The following is a 19,078-nucleotide window of genomic DNA, read 5'->3' as shown; positions in this document are numbered from 1 at the left end:
CAGAGGGTTTAGTTTTTCATATATTTCACCTGATCTTACTGTTCAGCACTTCCTCAAACTGTAATCCTTTGTAAGAGACATCCCATTTGGTATTTTTTTAAATAATTCCTTCAAAACTGCTACTGCTGCTGCCATTATAATGAGAGAGAGATGGAGGCAAATGAATGATAGAATTTGAAAACTGTAAAATGAGGAGAACAAGTCTCATGCCCTTTTGAAATCTGCATTTGTTGGGGAAAAGTAAACTGTACAGTATCAGGTGTATTATAGCTGTAGATTCTTGTATGGAACTCTCCCAAATCTCTCTTCCCTTTCAGCTGCTCCAAAAAACAAACAAAAAAGCCCTTGTAAGGAACACAATCTTATTATTGCATCACTACTGTATAAGGGAATCCAAATTTCAGAGTTGCTTGCCAGCAATTACCAACATCTTAAATACCTGTAAAAAAATTTACTACTAGCACCAAGAGAAAAAGTATGGGACTTTCTTTTCAATAAGCACAATCACTAATGTTTGCTTATAGAGGGAAGAGAAGATTGCATGCATGCCTGATACTGAAGAAAAGTTCATCCTAATATCTATTAGTCAGAGATTGGTTGAAACCTTGAAGCATGAGGTTTTAATCTCTTCCAATACTTTTTTTTTTTTTTTTTTTAGCATTAACTGTTATAAAACTGGATCACATAAATATCCAATCCCTCTCTGAATCTTCTTAAATTCTTGGCCTCAATGGCATCCTGTGGCAATAAGTGCTGTACTCTTAACTGCACATTCTGTGAAAAAATATGTAATATGTTTTGAATCTGCCCCCTTTTATTTTTATTGATTATCACCTTGTTCCTGTGTTATGAGACAGGGAGAACCAAAGTTCCTGATCTACCTTCTCTTTATTATTTATTATTTTCATACCTTCATCATGTCCCCTCTTATTCATTTCCTTTCCAAGATAAGTAATCTCAATCTTTTCCATCTGTTGTCATATGGAGATTTTGCATACCCCTGAACATTTCCATTACCCTCTTTTAAACTTTTTCTAATTCTGCAATATCCTTCTGAGATTGGGTGACAGGTATTGCACACAGTATTCCAGATGAGGTTGTACCATTGACTTACATAATGGCATTAGTTTTCTCCAGATGAGACCATATGGACCAATGCTGCATATGAAAAGTAAAAATGTCTGAGGTCAATTTTCAATTTTTGCATTCAGTATCTTTCAAGATATAACAGAAAATAGCCTAGAGAGTACAAGTAACTTATTTCTTTTGAGTTATTTTGACATCTCTCTGATCTAGCTAATGTTTTTAGAATTGCATCATCACACATCAGGACATGTCCCCGCCTTTCTGGAGCCTAGCCGGTTTCCTCAGAATTATATTAAATTCTGCGTGGCGGAGGGAAGGAAGAATATGAACTTCACGTAATCTAAGTACCACAGTTGTCTTTTGTGTGTATACCTCAATTATGTGAATATCCAATATATATATAATATGCGAAAGAAATCCTTAAACTATACAGAACCCAACATATCATAAAGCTGAGTCTGCTTCGCTGATAGGATTGGAAACAACGGTCCATTTTATTTCAGTGCTGTTTTTTCCCTTTAAATTAGTTGTTAGCAGACAAATTGCATCTTCTTTTACTGTTCAGTTATTGTAAGATTATAAGGAAAATAATGAACTTTCAAATGTATCTTAACTATTTATTTTTCTGATAGGGTTCTAGATTTTATGAAAATGAGCTTAAGAAAGATCAACAAGTTAACCAACGAATTGAAAAAATGATGCAGCTAAAAAATAAAATTACCAGCCAACAGCTTCTGAAAGCACAGCTACAGGTACTAACGAATTTGGGAAGTTTTTTGAGTGGAGGGAGAATAACAGTTTTTAGGAGTATATTATTGATGCCAGTCCTAAAATTTCAAAGTGTTGCACAAGTTGTTAGTTGCCTGGTTCTATTTGATGTTAGCAACAATTATGCAGCTAAAGCCTGCATAGTATTTTAATGGTTTAAATTTATATTCAGTTAACAGAAGAACATTTAAATAGATAAGACACTTCATTTGCAGTATTTCTTGTGTGAACAAAATGGAATTAAAACAAGAACTCCTTTCTCCCAATGCTGAAAACACCTAATCAACTAATAAATAAAATCCATTGCTCATGATGCACTCCTGTGAAACTCATTGATGGGATGTTAGTTGGGGTGGGATCTGAGTTACTACAGAGAATTCTTTCCTGGGTGCTGGCTGGTGAGTCTTGCCCACATGCTCAGGGTTTAACTGATCGCCATATTTCGGATATGGAAAGAATTTTCCTCCAGGGCAGATTGGCAGAGGCCCTGGAGGTTTTTTGCTTTCCTCTACAGCGTGGGTCACAGGTCACTTGCTGGAGTATTCTCTGCACATTGAGGTCTTTAAATCACAATTTGAGGACTTCAGTAACTCAAGCATAGGTTAGAGATTTGTTGCAGGACTGGGTGGGTGAGATTCTGTGGCCTGCGTTGTGCAAGAGGTTAGACTAGATGATCATAATGGTCCTTTCTGACCTTAAAGTCTATGAGATTTGTTTTCTTTACAAATACCAGAGCAGTCATTTTGGTTTAAACAATTTGTGTGTATTTTTTTTAAAAAGTCTTGGCTTATGCACATATTATGTTAGATCATTTATAGTGATAGGGAAAAATGTCACTAGGATTATCCCATTACTTCAGCTTGTGATTTATCTATCTTTGCATGCTAACTACTATGTCACTGAAGTCTTCAACTTTTTATAAACAAAAAATCTGGCCAAAGGTGCATATTGCCTACAATAGAAAAATTGGTTTCCTTTATTATTAGGGCCTTGGTTATGAACATCCATGTACAGTGGAAAGAAATAAAGGGTCTGAGAAAACTATGGATCTAAGAAATGGGAGCTGTGTATGAAAATGTTTCTGTGGTCCAAAAGAAGCACTTTTGCATAGGTATTCAGATATTGCAGTGATGGACAATGTTATCAGAAACTAGATAATACTTCATACAAAAATCACATTAAAAGAACATTAAAGTTGCTATGTCAAGCACCTTAATTTGTCTCTGTTTACATATAGTGTGATTCAATCTTTAATGATTGCATACTATATTTTTCAATGTGACTGCTGCCTCATTCTGTGCACAAAATAGATAGTGTTCATGGCGCAGCTATTCAATATTTTGTTTTATCTTCATTGATCAATATGTAGTCCCAAGCCTTGTTTACCATATGTTAGTCTAATTCTGATCTGGATACAGAATTATTAATTTCGTCATATTTTTTGCTGTGATGCTCATCACTTTAGTATGTGAGTACTTGGCAAACATTGATGAATTTAATTTTACAACACACACCGGGTCACCCATTCTACATGTGGGAAATGAAGGCACGGAGATATTAAGGTTAAAAGAGTCCACTAATTTCACTAATTTTGGGTTCCCAGTTTGACCACCGAGTGCCTAGGACTTGATTTTTCAGAGTACTTAGAATTATATCATACTGTATATATTTAACACACAGCTCCTAGTGACTTCATTTGCAGATGTGAGTGCTCAACACTTCTGCAGACCAGACCATATAGAGTATCAAGTTGGGTACCCAGAAAATGAGGAAGATGCAATCAGTGACCACCCATAAAAAGCTTTTTTTTTTTTTTTTTTTTTTTTGTATTGACTTGCCTAGCATCACATAAGAACTCTCTCTGAAAGAGGCAGTAATAGAATCCAGTTCTCCAATGCAACATTCAACTGTATTACATATGAAACTATGCTTTCTTTTACTTTCAGATATCACCTCCTTATGCCCTGAAATCAGATGCTCTAGTCCAGCTGTTCTCAAACTGTGGGTTGGGACCCCAAAGTGGGTTTGACCCTGTTTTAATGGATTCGCCAGGGCTAGCATTAGACTTTCTGGGGCCTGGGGCTGAAGCCAAAGTCTGAGCCCCACTGCCCAGGGTGGAAGCTGAAGCCAGAAGGATTCAGCCTTATGCGGCGGAGCTTTAGCCCTGGATGGCGAGGCTTAGGTTACAGCCCCCCTGCCCAGCGCTGAAGCCATCAAGCTTTGCCTCCCTCCCCTACAGGGCGATGGGGGTCAGGCTTCAGCTCTGCTGTCCAGGGTGGTGGGGCTCAGAATTCAGTCCCCCTTCCTGGGGTCATGCAGTCATTTTTGTTGTCAGAAGGGGGTTGTGGTAGAATGAAATGTGAGAAACCCTGCTCTAGTATTCACCTCAGCTTGGTAAGGGGGGAGACAACTTGTGCAGAGTTACAGAAGTATGGAAAGCTCCATGCTCCTGTGTAACACTGTAAATTTGTATCTTCAGATCAAGTCTTATCAGTTTGTAGGATGGTAGAGGGCGGGAAACTGGGCTCTTTTAGGATGCTCACTAACATGACAGTTCTTTTCAGGTTGGCAGTCAGTACTGATATTGTAATATTACAAGATTTCTAAAAAGCTATTCCTTTTGCTAGACAGTATCCCAGTGATGCTGGACATGGCAGCAACATAAATCCATAGCGTCAACAACATAATAACCCCTTTTCTAGTGTTTTGTTGATATAACAGAACCTGCACATGCTGTGGGACTGTGTGTGTCAGAAGTGAAAAATAAAGGTGTTTTAGTTTGTCTTTATTTTAGACAGCCTCCTCTGCAGCCGGGTAGGGGCAAAGGAGCACTTATAATCACAAATGTCCCAAATTCATCTCTAACATCTTCAGTGTTCTTGTGCAGTAAGTAACCCCTTCAAAACTTACCATTACCATTTTAAAATATTTTATTTGGCTTTATAAATAAAATAAAATTGTAAATGCCAAAGGTGGAGTTTCATATGCACTGAATGTCATTGGTTTATTAGATCAAGTTTTTCTATACAATACTGAATGCAGTAAGTTCCCACTTCTCATAAATTGGTCATGGCTGATTGAGACTCGTCTACTACACAACCCAGAAATGTCTGAAGTTCTCCAATAATCCATAAGTTATATTTTTATATTCATTTATTCAATACTATGATTAATTTAAAACTTTCAGAAGTATCCAGCTTCTGAATTATATAAACTATTGCCAACAGCCATTGTTGCCGTTTTTATTGATGTTGGTTTCTAGCTCAGTTTTTAACTCTGCATGACGTTGCTGTCACCTTGTAACAGAGTATTTACCAGTCACTCCTAGTTTCTCTCCATTCTGTCAGATAGTTTTACAAACATAAACAGACACAAAATTAAGTTTTTTAATTCTTATTTCATATATGCTACTTAAGCAAGTTAGTTTTTTGGTATATATACCACATCTTTGGTCAAGAACAAATCACAATAACTTCTTCAGTCTTTGTCTAAAAATAAATACAAAAATTTATGAATTTTAAAAGTCTAATAGCCCAAATTTTCAGCTCTTTTCCTCCATAAAATATATAGAAACTCCCCTAAGTCTTCCATAACAGAATTTTCTTTAAAAAAAGAATGCTATATAATTTTTCAGCTCATGCACCTGGTTTACCTCTGAGAAATTCGTCTTTAACTGTCTTCAGATTTAGTAGGGAAACGTGGTTATAGACAAACATGATTCTCTGAAGTAAGTCTACAAAGCTTTTGTTTTACTATGTTTCCTTTAATGAGCTGCTGTTGCTATTTTAAATAATCATCGTTTTGATTCGTGACTAGCCTAAAAGGGTTTCCATCTCTGTTTTTATACGTGCATAAGATATTAGTGAATCATTAGATATGACATGCTAGTAATTCATGTGTAGGAGGGAATAAAAGTTTTATATTAAGACAGTATCTGGAAATGCAGATTAAATTGTGTGACTGAGGGTGTGGGAGGCAACATAAATTCAAGTAATTAAAGGTCATTTGAGTTTGAGAATAACCTACCTATAGTTTGTAGAATATGAGATCATCAGAATTAACAAAAGGAAGAAATTAATTAGAATGAAGATAAATGCCTTTTGATAATTTTACATGGATTTTAGCCCTTGCTTAATTGATATTACAATGAAAATAACTAAGTCTGCTCCTGGAGCTTTTAAATGTAATGAGTTGTTTTTCTTCTTTATATTGTATCATACTGTTTTCATAATTTTTTTCAAATATTTCTTCTGTTGTTATTTGAACTCTTCACCTTCTACCTTTCCCACTGGTGCCTTACATTTTATACAAACCAGTTTGACCAGCCCAACTCACTGAACTAGGATATGTGCTATGCATTGCTATGTGGAAGAGCTTAATTTGATTCCACATCATGGTCTTTCAGTCTTCAAGCAAATTGGCTGGGAGCAAACCAGAAGGAAGGGGGAAAATCTCATATTATTCAGTAGTAATCCTTCTGGCAAATAAGTTGCAGCATGAGAGCTCAACTAGGTGAGAGGCGACAGACCTTTAGGTTTTTTCAAAAAGTAGTTCTGTAAACAATAAATACAACTTGTATATTTGTGGAATATTATATGTACTTGCATTTATATGTATAAATATAACAGACTTTTTCCACTTTCACTTTTTTTGCCCTCTGTTACTTATGTCTTTTCCCACACACAACAAGTTGGACCAAAAACAAGCTTTCTTCCTTGAGTGCTTGCTCATATTAATTCCAATTAGGTAAGTGCGCTCCACATGCACAGTCATCGGAAAGCTTTCCCCTAGCAGCACCTGTCGAGTCAGCTGTCGAGCCCCCTGAAGTGATGCTTCTATGGCTCTCAATATACGACCCTACCGACCCGGCGCCTCCTCAGTTCCTTCTGACCACCAATGATGGTCGTTGGAACTGTGATGAATTGCTTAGCAAGTTCTCCTCTCGTTCTCCTAGCTTTCAGTTTGTTGTAGTTTTAGTGTTAGTAGTTCTGGCTGTTGTTTGTATGAGTTTCCCCTCCATCCTGACTGCCTGTCTCCCCTTGGGGACTCAGGGCATGCCTCGGTCCCAAGGATTCAAACCCTGCAAGTCCTGCAATAAGCCCATGCTAACGGGTGATCCCCACAACACTTGTCAAAAGTATCTGGAGAGGCACACCAGGCGCAGGATTTGTAAAGGGTTTTGCCCTAGAACAAAAAAGGAACAGGACTTCCATTTAAAACAGCTTCTTGTGGAGGTGGTTCTGAGACGGCAATACACCTGAGCGTGGCAAGACCTGACACCAAGTTAATCGGTGCGGAGTGCTCCGGCATCCGTGGCAGAAGCGGCACCACAGAAGGACTTTAGGCATAGAGACCCGCGGCACTGCTGCTCCCAAAGCCGGCAAGAACTGTCCAGCACCAATCCCATTCCCTGGCACCACAGGAGCAGCATTGGAAGTAGAGTAGGAGTGGTTCTCTGTCTTTGAGACCTGCTCCTTCAAAGTCAGCCAATGGGGTGCACCCCAGGGAGGAGGGCCCGGAGCTGCAAAGGATACCATTGAGTCCAGTGCCATTGGACTCCCCAAGCCATATGGTGGAAGAAGTGGGGCTGCCAGACGCCTTTGCCATTACCACACCGCAGTCTCTGGTCCTCTGGGACAAGCCCCCAGTGCCAACGAAGGCAGCAAGTCGCCGAAGTTGCATCCGCCTGCATCTCCAACGCACTGCTCGCCACAACACGGAGACACCAATCCACTTCTCAGTACCACTCTAAGTTGCAGCACCAGTCGGACTTACAACACCGGTCTGAGTCGTGGCACCACTCACCATCCTGGTACCAATCCCCGATGCAACGGAGGTCCCGTCCTTGGCACCAGTCACCACGGCACCTGTCAAGGTTCCTTCCCCACACTGAACTTTAGGGTACAAATGTGGGGACCTGCATGGACACTTCTAAGCTTAATTACTAGCTTAGATCTGGTAACTCTGCCACCATCCAGAAATTTCAGTGTCTGGATCACTTCTTGTCGCCCCCAAACCCTTCCCCTCCCTGGGCAGCCTCGAGAGGCTTCACCAGTTCCCTGGTGAACACAGATCCAATCCCCTTGTATCTTAAAACAAGGAGAAATTAACCATCCCCCCTCCATTCCCCCCACCAGTCCCTGGTGAGTCCAGATCCAATCCCTTTGGATCTTAAAACAAGGAAAAATCAATCAGGTTCTTAAAAAGAAAGCTTTTAATTAAAGAAAGAAAAGTAAAAAAAAATCATCTCTGTAAAATCAGGATGGAAATTACTTTACAGGGTAATCAGATTCATATAGCCCAGAGGAACCCCCTCTAGCCTTAGGTTCAAAGTTACAGCAAGCAGAAGTAACATCCTCTCGGCAAAAAAAAGGGACATTTACAAGTTGAGAAAACGAAATTAAAACTAATCCGCCTTGCCTGGCTGTTACTTACAATTTTGAAACATGAGAGACTGATTCAGAAAGATTTGGAGAGCCTGGATTGACGTCTGGTCCCTCTGAGTCCCAAGAGCGAACAACTCCCAAAACAAAGAGCACAAACAAAGACTTCCCTCCACCAAGATTTGAAAGTATCTTGTCTCCCTATTGGTCCTTTGGTCAGCTGTCAGCCAGGTTTACTGAGCTTCTTAACCCTTTACAGGTAAAAGAGACATTAACCCTTAACTATCTGTTTATGACAGCACCAATCGAGGTCTCGGCATCACTAGTCGTTACGGCGCCACTCCCGATGCTGGCATAAATCCCGATCCAGGCACTGCTTCCCATCCTCACTGCACCACTTACTAGCCCAGCTCCGCTTGGCACTGCCATGGGCATCAAGATCCTGGTCCTTGTCTTTGGGCTTGGAGACAGAGTCAAGATACTCACGCTGGAGCCGGCACCGGTCGGCACATAAATGTCCCAATATAGGCACAATGCCATGGGCGGTGCAATGGCAGGGGCCAGCAGAGTGGCCATTTTGGACCCCCTGGGCATATCACCAGGCCCAGGCCCAGGATACTGGGTGGGGAAATTGCATGCAGGGCCAAGAATGTAGGGCTGAGGCAGGGGGTTGAGGTGTGGGGGGAGTGCGGGGTGCAGAAAGGGGCTCAGGGCAAGGGGTTAGGGCAGAAGAGGAGTGTGGGGTATACAAGGGGGCTCAGGGAAGGGGGTTGAGGTGCAGGAGAGGGTTCACACTGTGGGAGGGGGCTCAGGGCAGTGGTGCAGGGAGGGGTGCGGAGTGCGGGAGGGGGCTCAGGGCAGGGGGTTGGGGTGTGGGAGGGGTGCAAGGTGCCTCCAGAGCAGTTTGCCCACTCCTGTTCTTTCACCATGAATAATTGATAGAATCATAGAAGATTAGGGTTGGAGGAGATCTCTGGAGATCATCTAGTCCAACCCCCTGCTCAAAGCAGAACCAACACCAACTAAATCATCCCAGCCAAGGCTTTGTCAAGCCAGGCCTTAAAAACCTCTAAGGATGGAGATTCCACCACCTCCGTAAGTAACCCATTCCAGTGCTTCTCCACCCTTCTAGTGAAATAGTTTTTCTTAATATCCAGCCTAGACCTCCCTCACTGCAACTTGAGACCATTACTTTTTTCCTGTCATCTGCCACCACTGAGAACAGCCTAGCGCCATCCTCTATGGAATCCTTCTTCTGGTAGTTGAAGGCTGCTATCATATCCCCCCTTACTCTTCTCTTCTTCAGACTCAATAAGCTTCGTTCCTTCAGCCTCTCCTCATAAGTCATGTGCCCCAGCCCCTAATCATTTTCTTTGCCGTCCGTTGGACTCTCTCCAATTTGTCCACATCCCTTCTGTAGTGGGGAGGGGGGCCCAAAACTGGACGCAATACTCCAGGTGTGGCCTCACCAGTGCCGAATAGAGGGGAATAATCACTTCCCTCGATCTGCTGGCAGTGCTCCTACTAATGCAACCCAATATCCCGTTGGCCTTCTGGGCACACTGCTGATTCATATCCAGCTTCTCATTCACTGTAATCCCCAGGTCCTTTTCTGCAGAACTGCCGTTTAGCCAGTCAGTCCCCAGCCTTAGCTTGTCCTTGTTGAACCTCATTAGATTTCTTTTGGTCCAATCCTCCAATTTGTCTAGGTCACTCTGGACCCTGTCCCTACTCTCCAGCATATCTACCTCTCCCCTCAGTTTAGTGTCATCTGCGAACTTGCTGAGGGTGCAAATAATTCCATCATTCAGATAATCAATAAAGATGTTGAACAAAACTGGCCCGTAGCAGACCATATGAAAGGTCTCCTGGTCTTGTTGCAGAGGATCTCATCGTGAATTACCTCCCGCATCCACACCTGCTACAAGTTGGCTAACATTCCAGCCCCAGCTCTCACAGCCCATTTCACGAGGGCGCAGGCCTCATCAACAGCGTTCATCAACAGCAAATCCAAGAAATCTCTAAGGCGGCAACATGGTCATCGGTGCACACATCTGCAATACACTACGCTATAACCCAGCATGCTAGAGATGATGCAGCCTTCGGCAGAGCAGTGCTCCAGTCTGTCATTCCATAACTCTGACCCCACCTCTGAGGTAGGGCTTGGAGTCACCTAACTGGAATCGATATGAGCAAACACTCAAAGAAGAAAAAACTGTTACTCACTTTCTCGCAACTATTGTTCTTCGAGAGTGTTGCTCATATCCATTCCAGACCCACTCACCTTCCCCTCTGTTGGAGTAACCATCAAGAAGGAACTGCAGAGGCAATCGGTCAGCAGGGTGATATATTGAGCGCCATAGAGGTGCCACTCCAGGGGGCTCCACAGCCGACCCAATGGGTGCTGCGAAGGGAAATCTTTCCAACGACTGTGCACGTGGCATGCACACACCTAACTTGGAATGGATATGAGCAACACATCTTGAAGAACAACAGTTATGAGAAGGTGAGTAAACATTTTTTCTCCTCTTAGTATGTGACAAGGGTTTTCTTTTATAATTGTTTGGCCTGTGGCATCTTGGCCAATCTAATATATTATTGTAATTTCTGTGTTTGTGTACATTTTATACACTTTTGTACAGGCTGACAAACTTGCGCAGGAGCTAGAGCAGAGCCGTGATCTCAGCTGTACTATTGTACACATTGACATGGATGCCTTTTATGCAGCAGTAGAAATGAGAGACAATCCAGAGCTGAAGGAAGAACCCATAGCAGTGGGATCGATGAGTATGCTGGTACGGTCAAATGTTAAGCTGATACAAAGACTAAATTACATAAAGATTTGGTAACAGGAACATTAGAAATGCATACAGTAATAACACAGATGGCGAAAACGTTTTTCTTACTGTGTAAATTTGGATTTCACATTTCAAAGAACCAGGCAGTTTGCAAAATTTTAAGTTATAAAGAGGTAACAGAAAGGCGAAAGTTGTCTATTAAGCATATAACTCTTGGCCTGGTCATTCAATTAAAGGTGGAGAATTGCGTGTTGGGCCTGTTGTCTCTTTGTGCTGTATCTTTATTTTGATATTTAGAGACACCCTAGGCTTGATTGTAGAGCTCTGTGGGGCACACTTTGGTTGGCAAAATTAGAAGGCCTCATGCCAATCTAATATTTAGCTCCTACATGAAATCAAATATATTGATTTGTTACTGATTAAAATATGGAAAGATATACTAACTGAGAGAGATCTTTAGCATTTAAACTACTTAGATTCAAATTATTTTAAATACATAAAATGAGACCTGCATTTTGAAGTCTTTTTTCTCCGACTGTTCATTATTAGCTAGGGTTGCCAACTTTCTAATGGTAGAAAACCAAACACCCTTGTCACGCCCCTTCTCAGAGGCCCCATCCCTGCTCAGTTCATCCAACCTCCCTCTCTCGCTCGCTGTCCCCCACCCTTGCTCACTAGCTCATTTTCACCAGGCTGAGGCAGGGGAGTTGGGGTGCAGGAGGTGGTGAGGTCTCTGGGGTAGGGCTGAGAATGAGGGGTTTGGGGTGGAGGAGGGGATATGGGCTGTGGGATGGGGGTGCAGAGTCTGGGGTGGGGCCAGAAATGAGGGATTCAGGTGTGGGAGAGGGCTCTGGGCTGGGGCAGGAGGGGGTGCAGGCTTCCAGAGGGAGTTTGGGTGCAGGAGGAGGCTAAGGGCTGGGGCAAAGGGGTTGGGGTGCAGAAAGTGGTGCGGGCTCCAGGAGGGAGCTTGGATGCGGGAGGGGTCCCAGGGCAGGGGCAGGAGGTTGGGGTGCAGGCTCTGGGCAGTATTTACCTCCGGCAACTCATGGGAAACAGCTGGCATGTCCCTCTGGCTCCTAGGCATAGGGATGGCCAGGGATCTCAGCGTGCTCCCCCTGTCTGCAGGCGCCACCCCTGCAGCTCCCATTTGCTGTGGTTCCTGGCGAATGGGAGCTGTGGAGCCAGCACTTGGGGTGAGGACAGTGCACAGAGCCCCCATGGCTGGCTGTAAGCCTAGGAGCAGGACGGACATGTTGCCACTTCAGGGAGCTGTTTGGAGACAGGTTGGGAGCCTGCCAGCCCCACGCCAACTGGACTTTTAACGGCCCAGTCAGCAGTGGTGACCGGAGCCACTAAGGTCCCTTTTTGATGGGCATTCCAGTCAGAAACAGGACACCTGGCAACCCCATTATTAGCAGATTACCATCGATTTAAGCATGAAATGAAAATTACGTTAAAACATCCAAGAAAGCCTTTAGAATATATTTATATACCGGTGGATGTATTTTCTCTGATTCTAACAATGATGCTGATGTGGATTATGATTCGTTTGATTGGCACATATTGGGCCAAGATTTGTGCTGGTTTACATCAAATTCAGTCAGCGGAGTTGCATGGGGAATAAATCAACCTAGAATTTGATCCATTGTATATAGTATGCTATAGAAGTGAAAAAGGTGTAGAATTATCATTACTTTAGAGATATTATCCATTTTAACAGATTTTTTGGTGGCATTTTTATTTTTTCTGCTCTAATAGAGTTGAGGGTGCTCAGCACCTTGCAAGATTAAGCCTACAGTCTCTGAATAGAGCAGAAGTGGTATAACTTAACCTTTCAGTGAGCCCTACTGCTCCTCAGAGTATACTAAAGGTGGAGGCATTCAGTTAATAAAAAATCAAGCATACTGGAACTTTGTCTTTTAACTTGTAAAATTAATATTGTCTTGGATGACCAGATATACAAGCAAGTCTTTAATTTCAATATTTTTGTTATTAATATTGGAATTAGCCTCCAAAGCAAGAAAGAGGAGTATAGTTTAAAGGGCACGTGAAAGGTACTGGATTGCCAGGAGACTGATGTCCTTTAGCCCTGGAACAAGAATGGCATAGACAACAGCCATACAAGCTTCCACAAGCTGTTCAGCCAGTGTGACTCACCCCTCTTCTAGACAGACCACCTTTTGCAGGCAAATGGGAACAGTGTCTAAGACCTACTCAATACTGTGCCCTTTGCTAACGTTTCTAACAAATGCCAGTTAGTGCCTCTCTAAGCAGATCTGCAAAAACTGAAAACACTTCAGTTAAATAAGTTTATCAATTAACAAATTGACTTAATTTGAACCTGAAAACTAGAGATGAAAACTGTCCAGTTACCAGTCCCTAAAATCATGTAGTTCTCATAATGCAAATAAATTACAAGCTATGGAACATAACATAGTGAATCTAGAATGGAACTGGTTACTGCCGTTTGATAGATGCTCTGTGACAAGAGCATTGTCACTATATCTTTTTACTTCAGTCTTTAAAATTGCTGCATGTATTAAAACTCACAAGTATGCTGTGGGACATGGTTATTTAACTCTATCTATTTTTTCCCTGCTAAGTCCACTTCAAATTATCATGCTAGGAGATTTGGGGTACGTGCAGCCATGCCTGGATTTATTGCTAAGAAACTATGCCCACATCTTACTATAGTGCCATTAAACTTCAAAAAGTATGAAGAAGTGAGTAAAGAGGTAAGTAATCAACAAGAACATCTCTCAAACCAATAGCAGTGCATACTTTTGTTTTAGATTTTAAGACAACAGTAAATCAAAACTTGTATATAAATTTAAAAAAGCTAATTTAAAGTTTAAATTTTCAAGACATGGCTTTGAATGTAAATTAAATACAGTATTTAAACTAACATTCTGTGGCAGTAGGGACAAATTCATCCCTAATCTGGTTCCATATAGAGTTAAGATAATAGAGGTTTTCAAAATTATGTAATGAACAGATGATGATGTTATATTGGTAAATTCAAAACCATAGCACATAATCTTATAATTAGGAGGCTAGAAGTAAATAGGGAGAGCAAAGAGAATTTCTTCATACCATAATAACCATATGGAATGCTAATTACCTGGGACAGCTACTGAATCAAAGAGCATTAATGAGCTCAAAAGACATCTACATTTGTTTCCAGAGAATGAATGGACTTAGAAGTAAAGTGGAAAAAATTAAGGAGGGAGGAAAAGTGATTGCTGTTTCTTGTCCGTAGAAAAGTATGGTACATTCCTTTCCATTAAGGAAAAAAAAACAACTATGCATGTAATTACTACATTATGATGAATAACTGTATATACTGAATACTTTGTGTTCGCTTAAGATTTAAATAAATTGTTAGATTATAATCGTAAAGCTTCACATGAGAGAGTTGCAAAAGATCAGTTTGAATTAACATCCATAGAAATATTTAGAATACATATAACTTTGTATGAAGAAAGATGAAATATATTCTGTAGCTGTTTAAGCAAATCAATTGTTGGTGTAAATCCATTAATTTCAGCAGGGATGAATTTGACCCAAGATCTACAAAAAATAGTGGTTTTTTTCTCACTTTACAAGATTACTGGTAAACTAAACACTGATGTTAATTCCATTTGATGTTCTTCAGTTCCATTTTATGAACAAAATGTATATTAAATAAATGTGTGGTTTTGAGAACGAATCAGACTTGTTTATGATGTAATCAGGACCTCAGGATATGGATGTAGTCTTGTATTACAGTTTGTCTTGTGGATAAGAGTAAAATAGTTGAAGATTTGTATACGTTTTTATGTTCCTTTTATTATTAGTGCTTCAGATATTATTTTCATTAAGGGAGCATTTGATAAAATGAGGCCAGACTTCCCCATATACAAATTGTTGCACCTTCCATTGATTCCAGAGAGAAGGAGGAAGGAGGCAGCGTTGTTCCTATTTTACAGATGAAGAACTGAAGCACAGCAAGATTAATTAGCTTGCCCATGGTCTCAGTGGCAGAGCCAGGAACTTAATCTAGATCTCCTGAGTCCCAGTCCAGAGCCTGAAATCTGGTGTGGAGGGATCACTCTAGTGGGTAATAGTATGGGTCAGTCTCCAGGCCCATTTAGGGGCTGATGTTATATCCACTGAAGTCAATGGCAAATCTTCCATTGACTTCAGTGGTAAAGGATTAGGTCCTTAGGCCTTGGCCCCTTCCTGAAAATTTCCATTTCCTCTCATTTGTTGTGGTTGGTCTCATTATATTTATACCATTTTTACTCAGACCTGGATTGAAAATAGCAAACTGATTTCACATTAGCAATCAAAACTTGTTGGGAAGGCTATGTTTGAGTCACTTTCAAGAAGAGGAAGAACCCATGACTGTCCTTGAAGATTTAAATCACAAAATTTTATTGAAAGTTCTCAAGTATTTTATAGTGAAAATGAAGCATTTAAAACTACAAAAATAGGTGTCCAAATTTTATTTTGAGCATTTACTCTAAGATTTGCATATCATAAGACCTTCAAAAGAATATTTAAACAAGAGATGACCACTGTGAGTGGTTTGGGGAGATGAAGATCGGATAGACGTAAATGGATTTTAAGGTCCATAAATATCCATTAAGTAAATTTCTTTAATACAAAGAAATGAGATTGTATAAGATTGAAAAAGTAGTACTTTTATGCACCACTTGTGTAAGAAGCAGCTTATTTTACATGTTAGTGTGGTCAGAGCAATGAGTTATAACTTCTTAGGTATAAGAAACCACACAACTTTTCTGTATTTTATCAAAAGAATTGTAGTATGTAAATTAACTAAAATGAGCTGTATGATTATTAGTAGGGCTATAACTAGCACTAAGCATTGCCCATTGTCTTCAACGGCTACACTAAAATATCCTCAAGCTGTCAGCTACATCAATTTATTTTTCCTATGGTTAAAGCTTTCTTCTGTTAGGCAACCAGTTTTCTGTACATTAAATTAAATGTATTATATCCTTCAGATATCAATGCAAATCACAGCACAGCGTGAAAAACTGAATCAGACCACATACGCATCCCAAGTTTCCAATAAACTTACAAGCCTCTTGAACTTTTTTCACATGGTTACCGCAGTGTCATGGGACCCTAATGATGTGAGAGTGTATAGCCGCTTAAACGTATATCTCACAGCTACCTCTTCAGTAAAATGCACGTTGCTTAGAGAGCTTGATCTTTGTTTTGGTGTGTAATACTGACTTATTGCTGCTTTTACTTGACAGACAGAAATTTTATAAATTTGCCATATCAATACGTTATTTATTTAATAAACACTTAGAGTGATGGTACTGATTGATCAAAATGGATGTGCAAAGTATGTGTGTTATTGCAAAACTATTAACTTCATTTTAATACACACCAACATGTTTTGCTCTTGCAGCACAACTTTAAACTTTCTTTACATGTTTATCAAGGTTAGAGAAATACTGGCTGAATATGATCCTAGTTTTATGCCCATTGGCCTAGATGAAGCCTACTTGAACATAACAGAGTACTTAGAGGAAAGACAGAACTGGCCTGAAGATAAAAGAAGTTACTTCATCAAAAGAGAAAACACTGCAGAAAATGGTAACCAAATTACTAAATATTATAGCTATTAGCATAATAAATTGGAAATTATTATATATGAAAATTATGATGTATGGCTCTGTAGAGTAATCAGTTCTGAAATATAAACAAATCTCTTCCCTATTAGAGAGGATCTTGACTGTTTGAATGGGTATTTTATAGCATACTGCAATCGGCACCGTGGTAGGTAAGCCGTAACTTCACTTTAGAAGTGTCAGAAATCGTGTTACAAAAAAGGCAATGCATGTGAGCTCCATTAAAGTGCATTACAAGAATAAAAATTCATAAGAAATGAACTCTTCAGAAATAAAGAATGATTAAAACATGATTACATCAGTTCTTGCTATTGGAATATGGAAAGACAGAAATTCCCACAGCAGGATCCACCATTGGGGATATTAAAAAGTTTTGTAGGCAAAGTCTTGTGCCAGTTATTGATTTTATGCACAGACAAACAGCATCATTTTAATCTCTCACATTTCAAAACTATCAGGAAGGCCATTGAGGAGATAAACAAGAATACACCTTTCAGTTCAACTGAAAAACACTGGCCCATCTTCTACCAGAACAGAGATGTAACAAAATAGGAATGAGAAACATGTTGCATATTGGCAAGTATGCACTTAGGCATGTCTATCTTCAAAATAACACAGTTTATGCTTAAATGAACAGTCGTCTTTTTTTTTTTAATACAACTTGCAAACCCTCAGGACATGTAATTCTCATTGAAGTCAATGGTGGTTCTGTATGTTGAAGGCTCTATGTTGTAGAGTCAGACCCCGAGAATCATAAAAATGTAGGACTAGAAGGGACCCCAATAAGTCATTTAGTCCAGCCTCCTGCACTGAGGCAGGACTAAGCATTATCTAAACCATCTCTGACAAGGTATTTGTCTAACCTGTTCTTAAGAACCTCCAATGACGGAGACTCCACAACCTTCCTAGGTAATTTGTTCCAGTGCTTAACTACCCTTACAGTTAGCTGTTCTATGTCTAACCTAAATCTCAACTGCTGCAATTTAACCCCATTACTGCTTGTCCCCCCTGTCCTCAGTGGATAACAGTTTATCACCGGAAAGAGGTGGGGCAGAGGCTTGGGGGAAGGGGTGGAATGAGGATAGGGAGAGGGTGGAGTAGGGGTGGGCTGGGGCCGGGTCACTTGCTGCTGCCAGTTCCAGGCCCCCCACTGAACCCCCAGGCCTTGCATCCTCCTGAAGTGCAGGGCCGCACAAAGTGCGGGGCCCGGGGTGGTTGCCCCAGTCCATCCTATGGACGGGATGGCTCTGCTTGGACCTGTTCTGGGCACCACCAAAAATTATACAAACCTAGTGCCCATGTTTGTAACACCTCACTGCTTGGTATCATCTGCAAACTCTGTAAGTATACTCTCTGTGCCATTATCCATCATTTATGAAGATATTGAGTAGAACTGGACCTAGTGCAGGAGCCCACTCTAAGCTTTTCCAGCTTGATTGTGAACCATTGATAACTACTCTGAGTACAGTTTTCCAGCCAGTATAAGATGAACTTATAGCAGGTTTGTCTGGGCTGTATTTCTTTAGTTTCTTTATGAGAAGGTCATGTGAGGTGGTATCAGAAGCCTTAATAGAGTCAATATATATGACTTTTACTGCTGCACCCTTATCTACAAGGCTTGTCATCTTGTCAAAGAAGGATATTAGGTTGGTTTGACATGATTTGTTTTTGACAAATTCATGTTGACTGTTATTTATTACCTTATTTTCTTCTAAATGCTTATGAATTGATTGATTATTTGCTCCATTATCTTTCCAGGTGTAAAAGTTAAGCTGACTGATGTATAATTCCCTGGGTTGTCTTTATTCCTCATTTTATAGATACGTACTATATTTGCCATTTTCCAGTCCTCTGGTATCTCTCCCCAGGGCTGCCCAGAGGGTGGGGCAAGTGGGGCAATTTGCCGCCCCCCAGGGGCCCTGTGAGCCCTGGCCCAGCGGCAGTCCAGGTCTTTGGCGGCGTTTCAGCGGCAGGGGGCCCTTCAGTGCTGCCGAAGACTCGGAGTGACTGAAGGGCCCCCCATCGCCGAAATGTCACCAAAGACCCGGACCGCCACCAGGTGAGTACAAGCACCACAGTTCCCTCGCTTTGCCCCAGGCCCCCTGAATCCTCTGGGTGGCTCTGTCTCTCCCATCCTCCATGAGTTTTCAAAGATAATCGCTTATGTCTCAGATCCCTTCAGACAATTTCTTAAGTAATCGACTATGTATTTCATCAGGCTCTGTGGACTTGAAGACATTGAACTTGTCTAAGTAATTCTTAATTTGTTCTTTGCCAATTTTAGCCTCAGATCCTACCCCATTCACTCTGATTTTCACTGTGGTAGCCATCCAAACGTTCCCCAATCCTCAGGGGCCAGATGCATCTGGGATTGCCATTTTGCTCCTGCGATGGG

General features: G+C 41.0%; 1 protein-coding gene across 6 annotated transcripts in view; it reads left to right on the top strand.

Moving 5' to 3' along the window:
- The window catches only part of POLK (DNA polymerase kappa), a 65,911-nt gene that overhangs the window by 20,372 nt on the left and 26,461 nt on the right, over window positions 1-19,078 (top strand). For 4 of the 6 annotated variants that reach the window (XM_050944567.1, XM_050944566.1, XM_050944568.1 and 1 more), the window contains exons 3-6: window positions 1,719-1,838; window positions 10,880-11,032; window positions 13,639-13,770; window positions 16,495-16,648. In XM_050944567.1, the coding sequence (XP_050800524.1) occupies window positions 1,719-1,838; window positions 10,880-11,032; window positions 13,639-13,770; window positions 16,495-16,648 (559 nt within the window). Of the gene's footprint in view, window positions 1-1,718; window positions 1,839-8,536; window positions 8,860-10,120; window positions 10,394-10,879; window positions 11,033-13,638; window positions 13,771-16,494; window positions 16,649-19,078 lie in introns of those variants that run through there. The other 2 variants (XM_050944571.1, XM_050944570.1) reach the window with 2 other exon arrangements.

This window comes from Gopherus flavomarginatus, chromosome 3 (genome assembly GCF_025201925.1).
Source record: "Gopherus flavomarginatus isolate rGopFla2 chromosome 3, rGopFla2.mat.asm, whole genome shotgun sequence".
Taxonomy (NCBI): domain Eukaryota; kingdom Metazoa; phylum Chordata; order Testudines; family Testudinidae; genus Gopherus; species Gopherus flavomarginatus.
The sequence above is the reverse complement of the archived record's forward strand: the minus strand, read 5'-3'. Positions and strand labels throughout refer to the sequence as shown.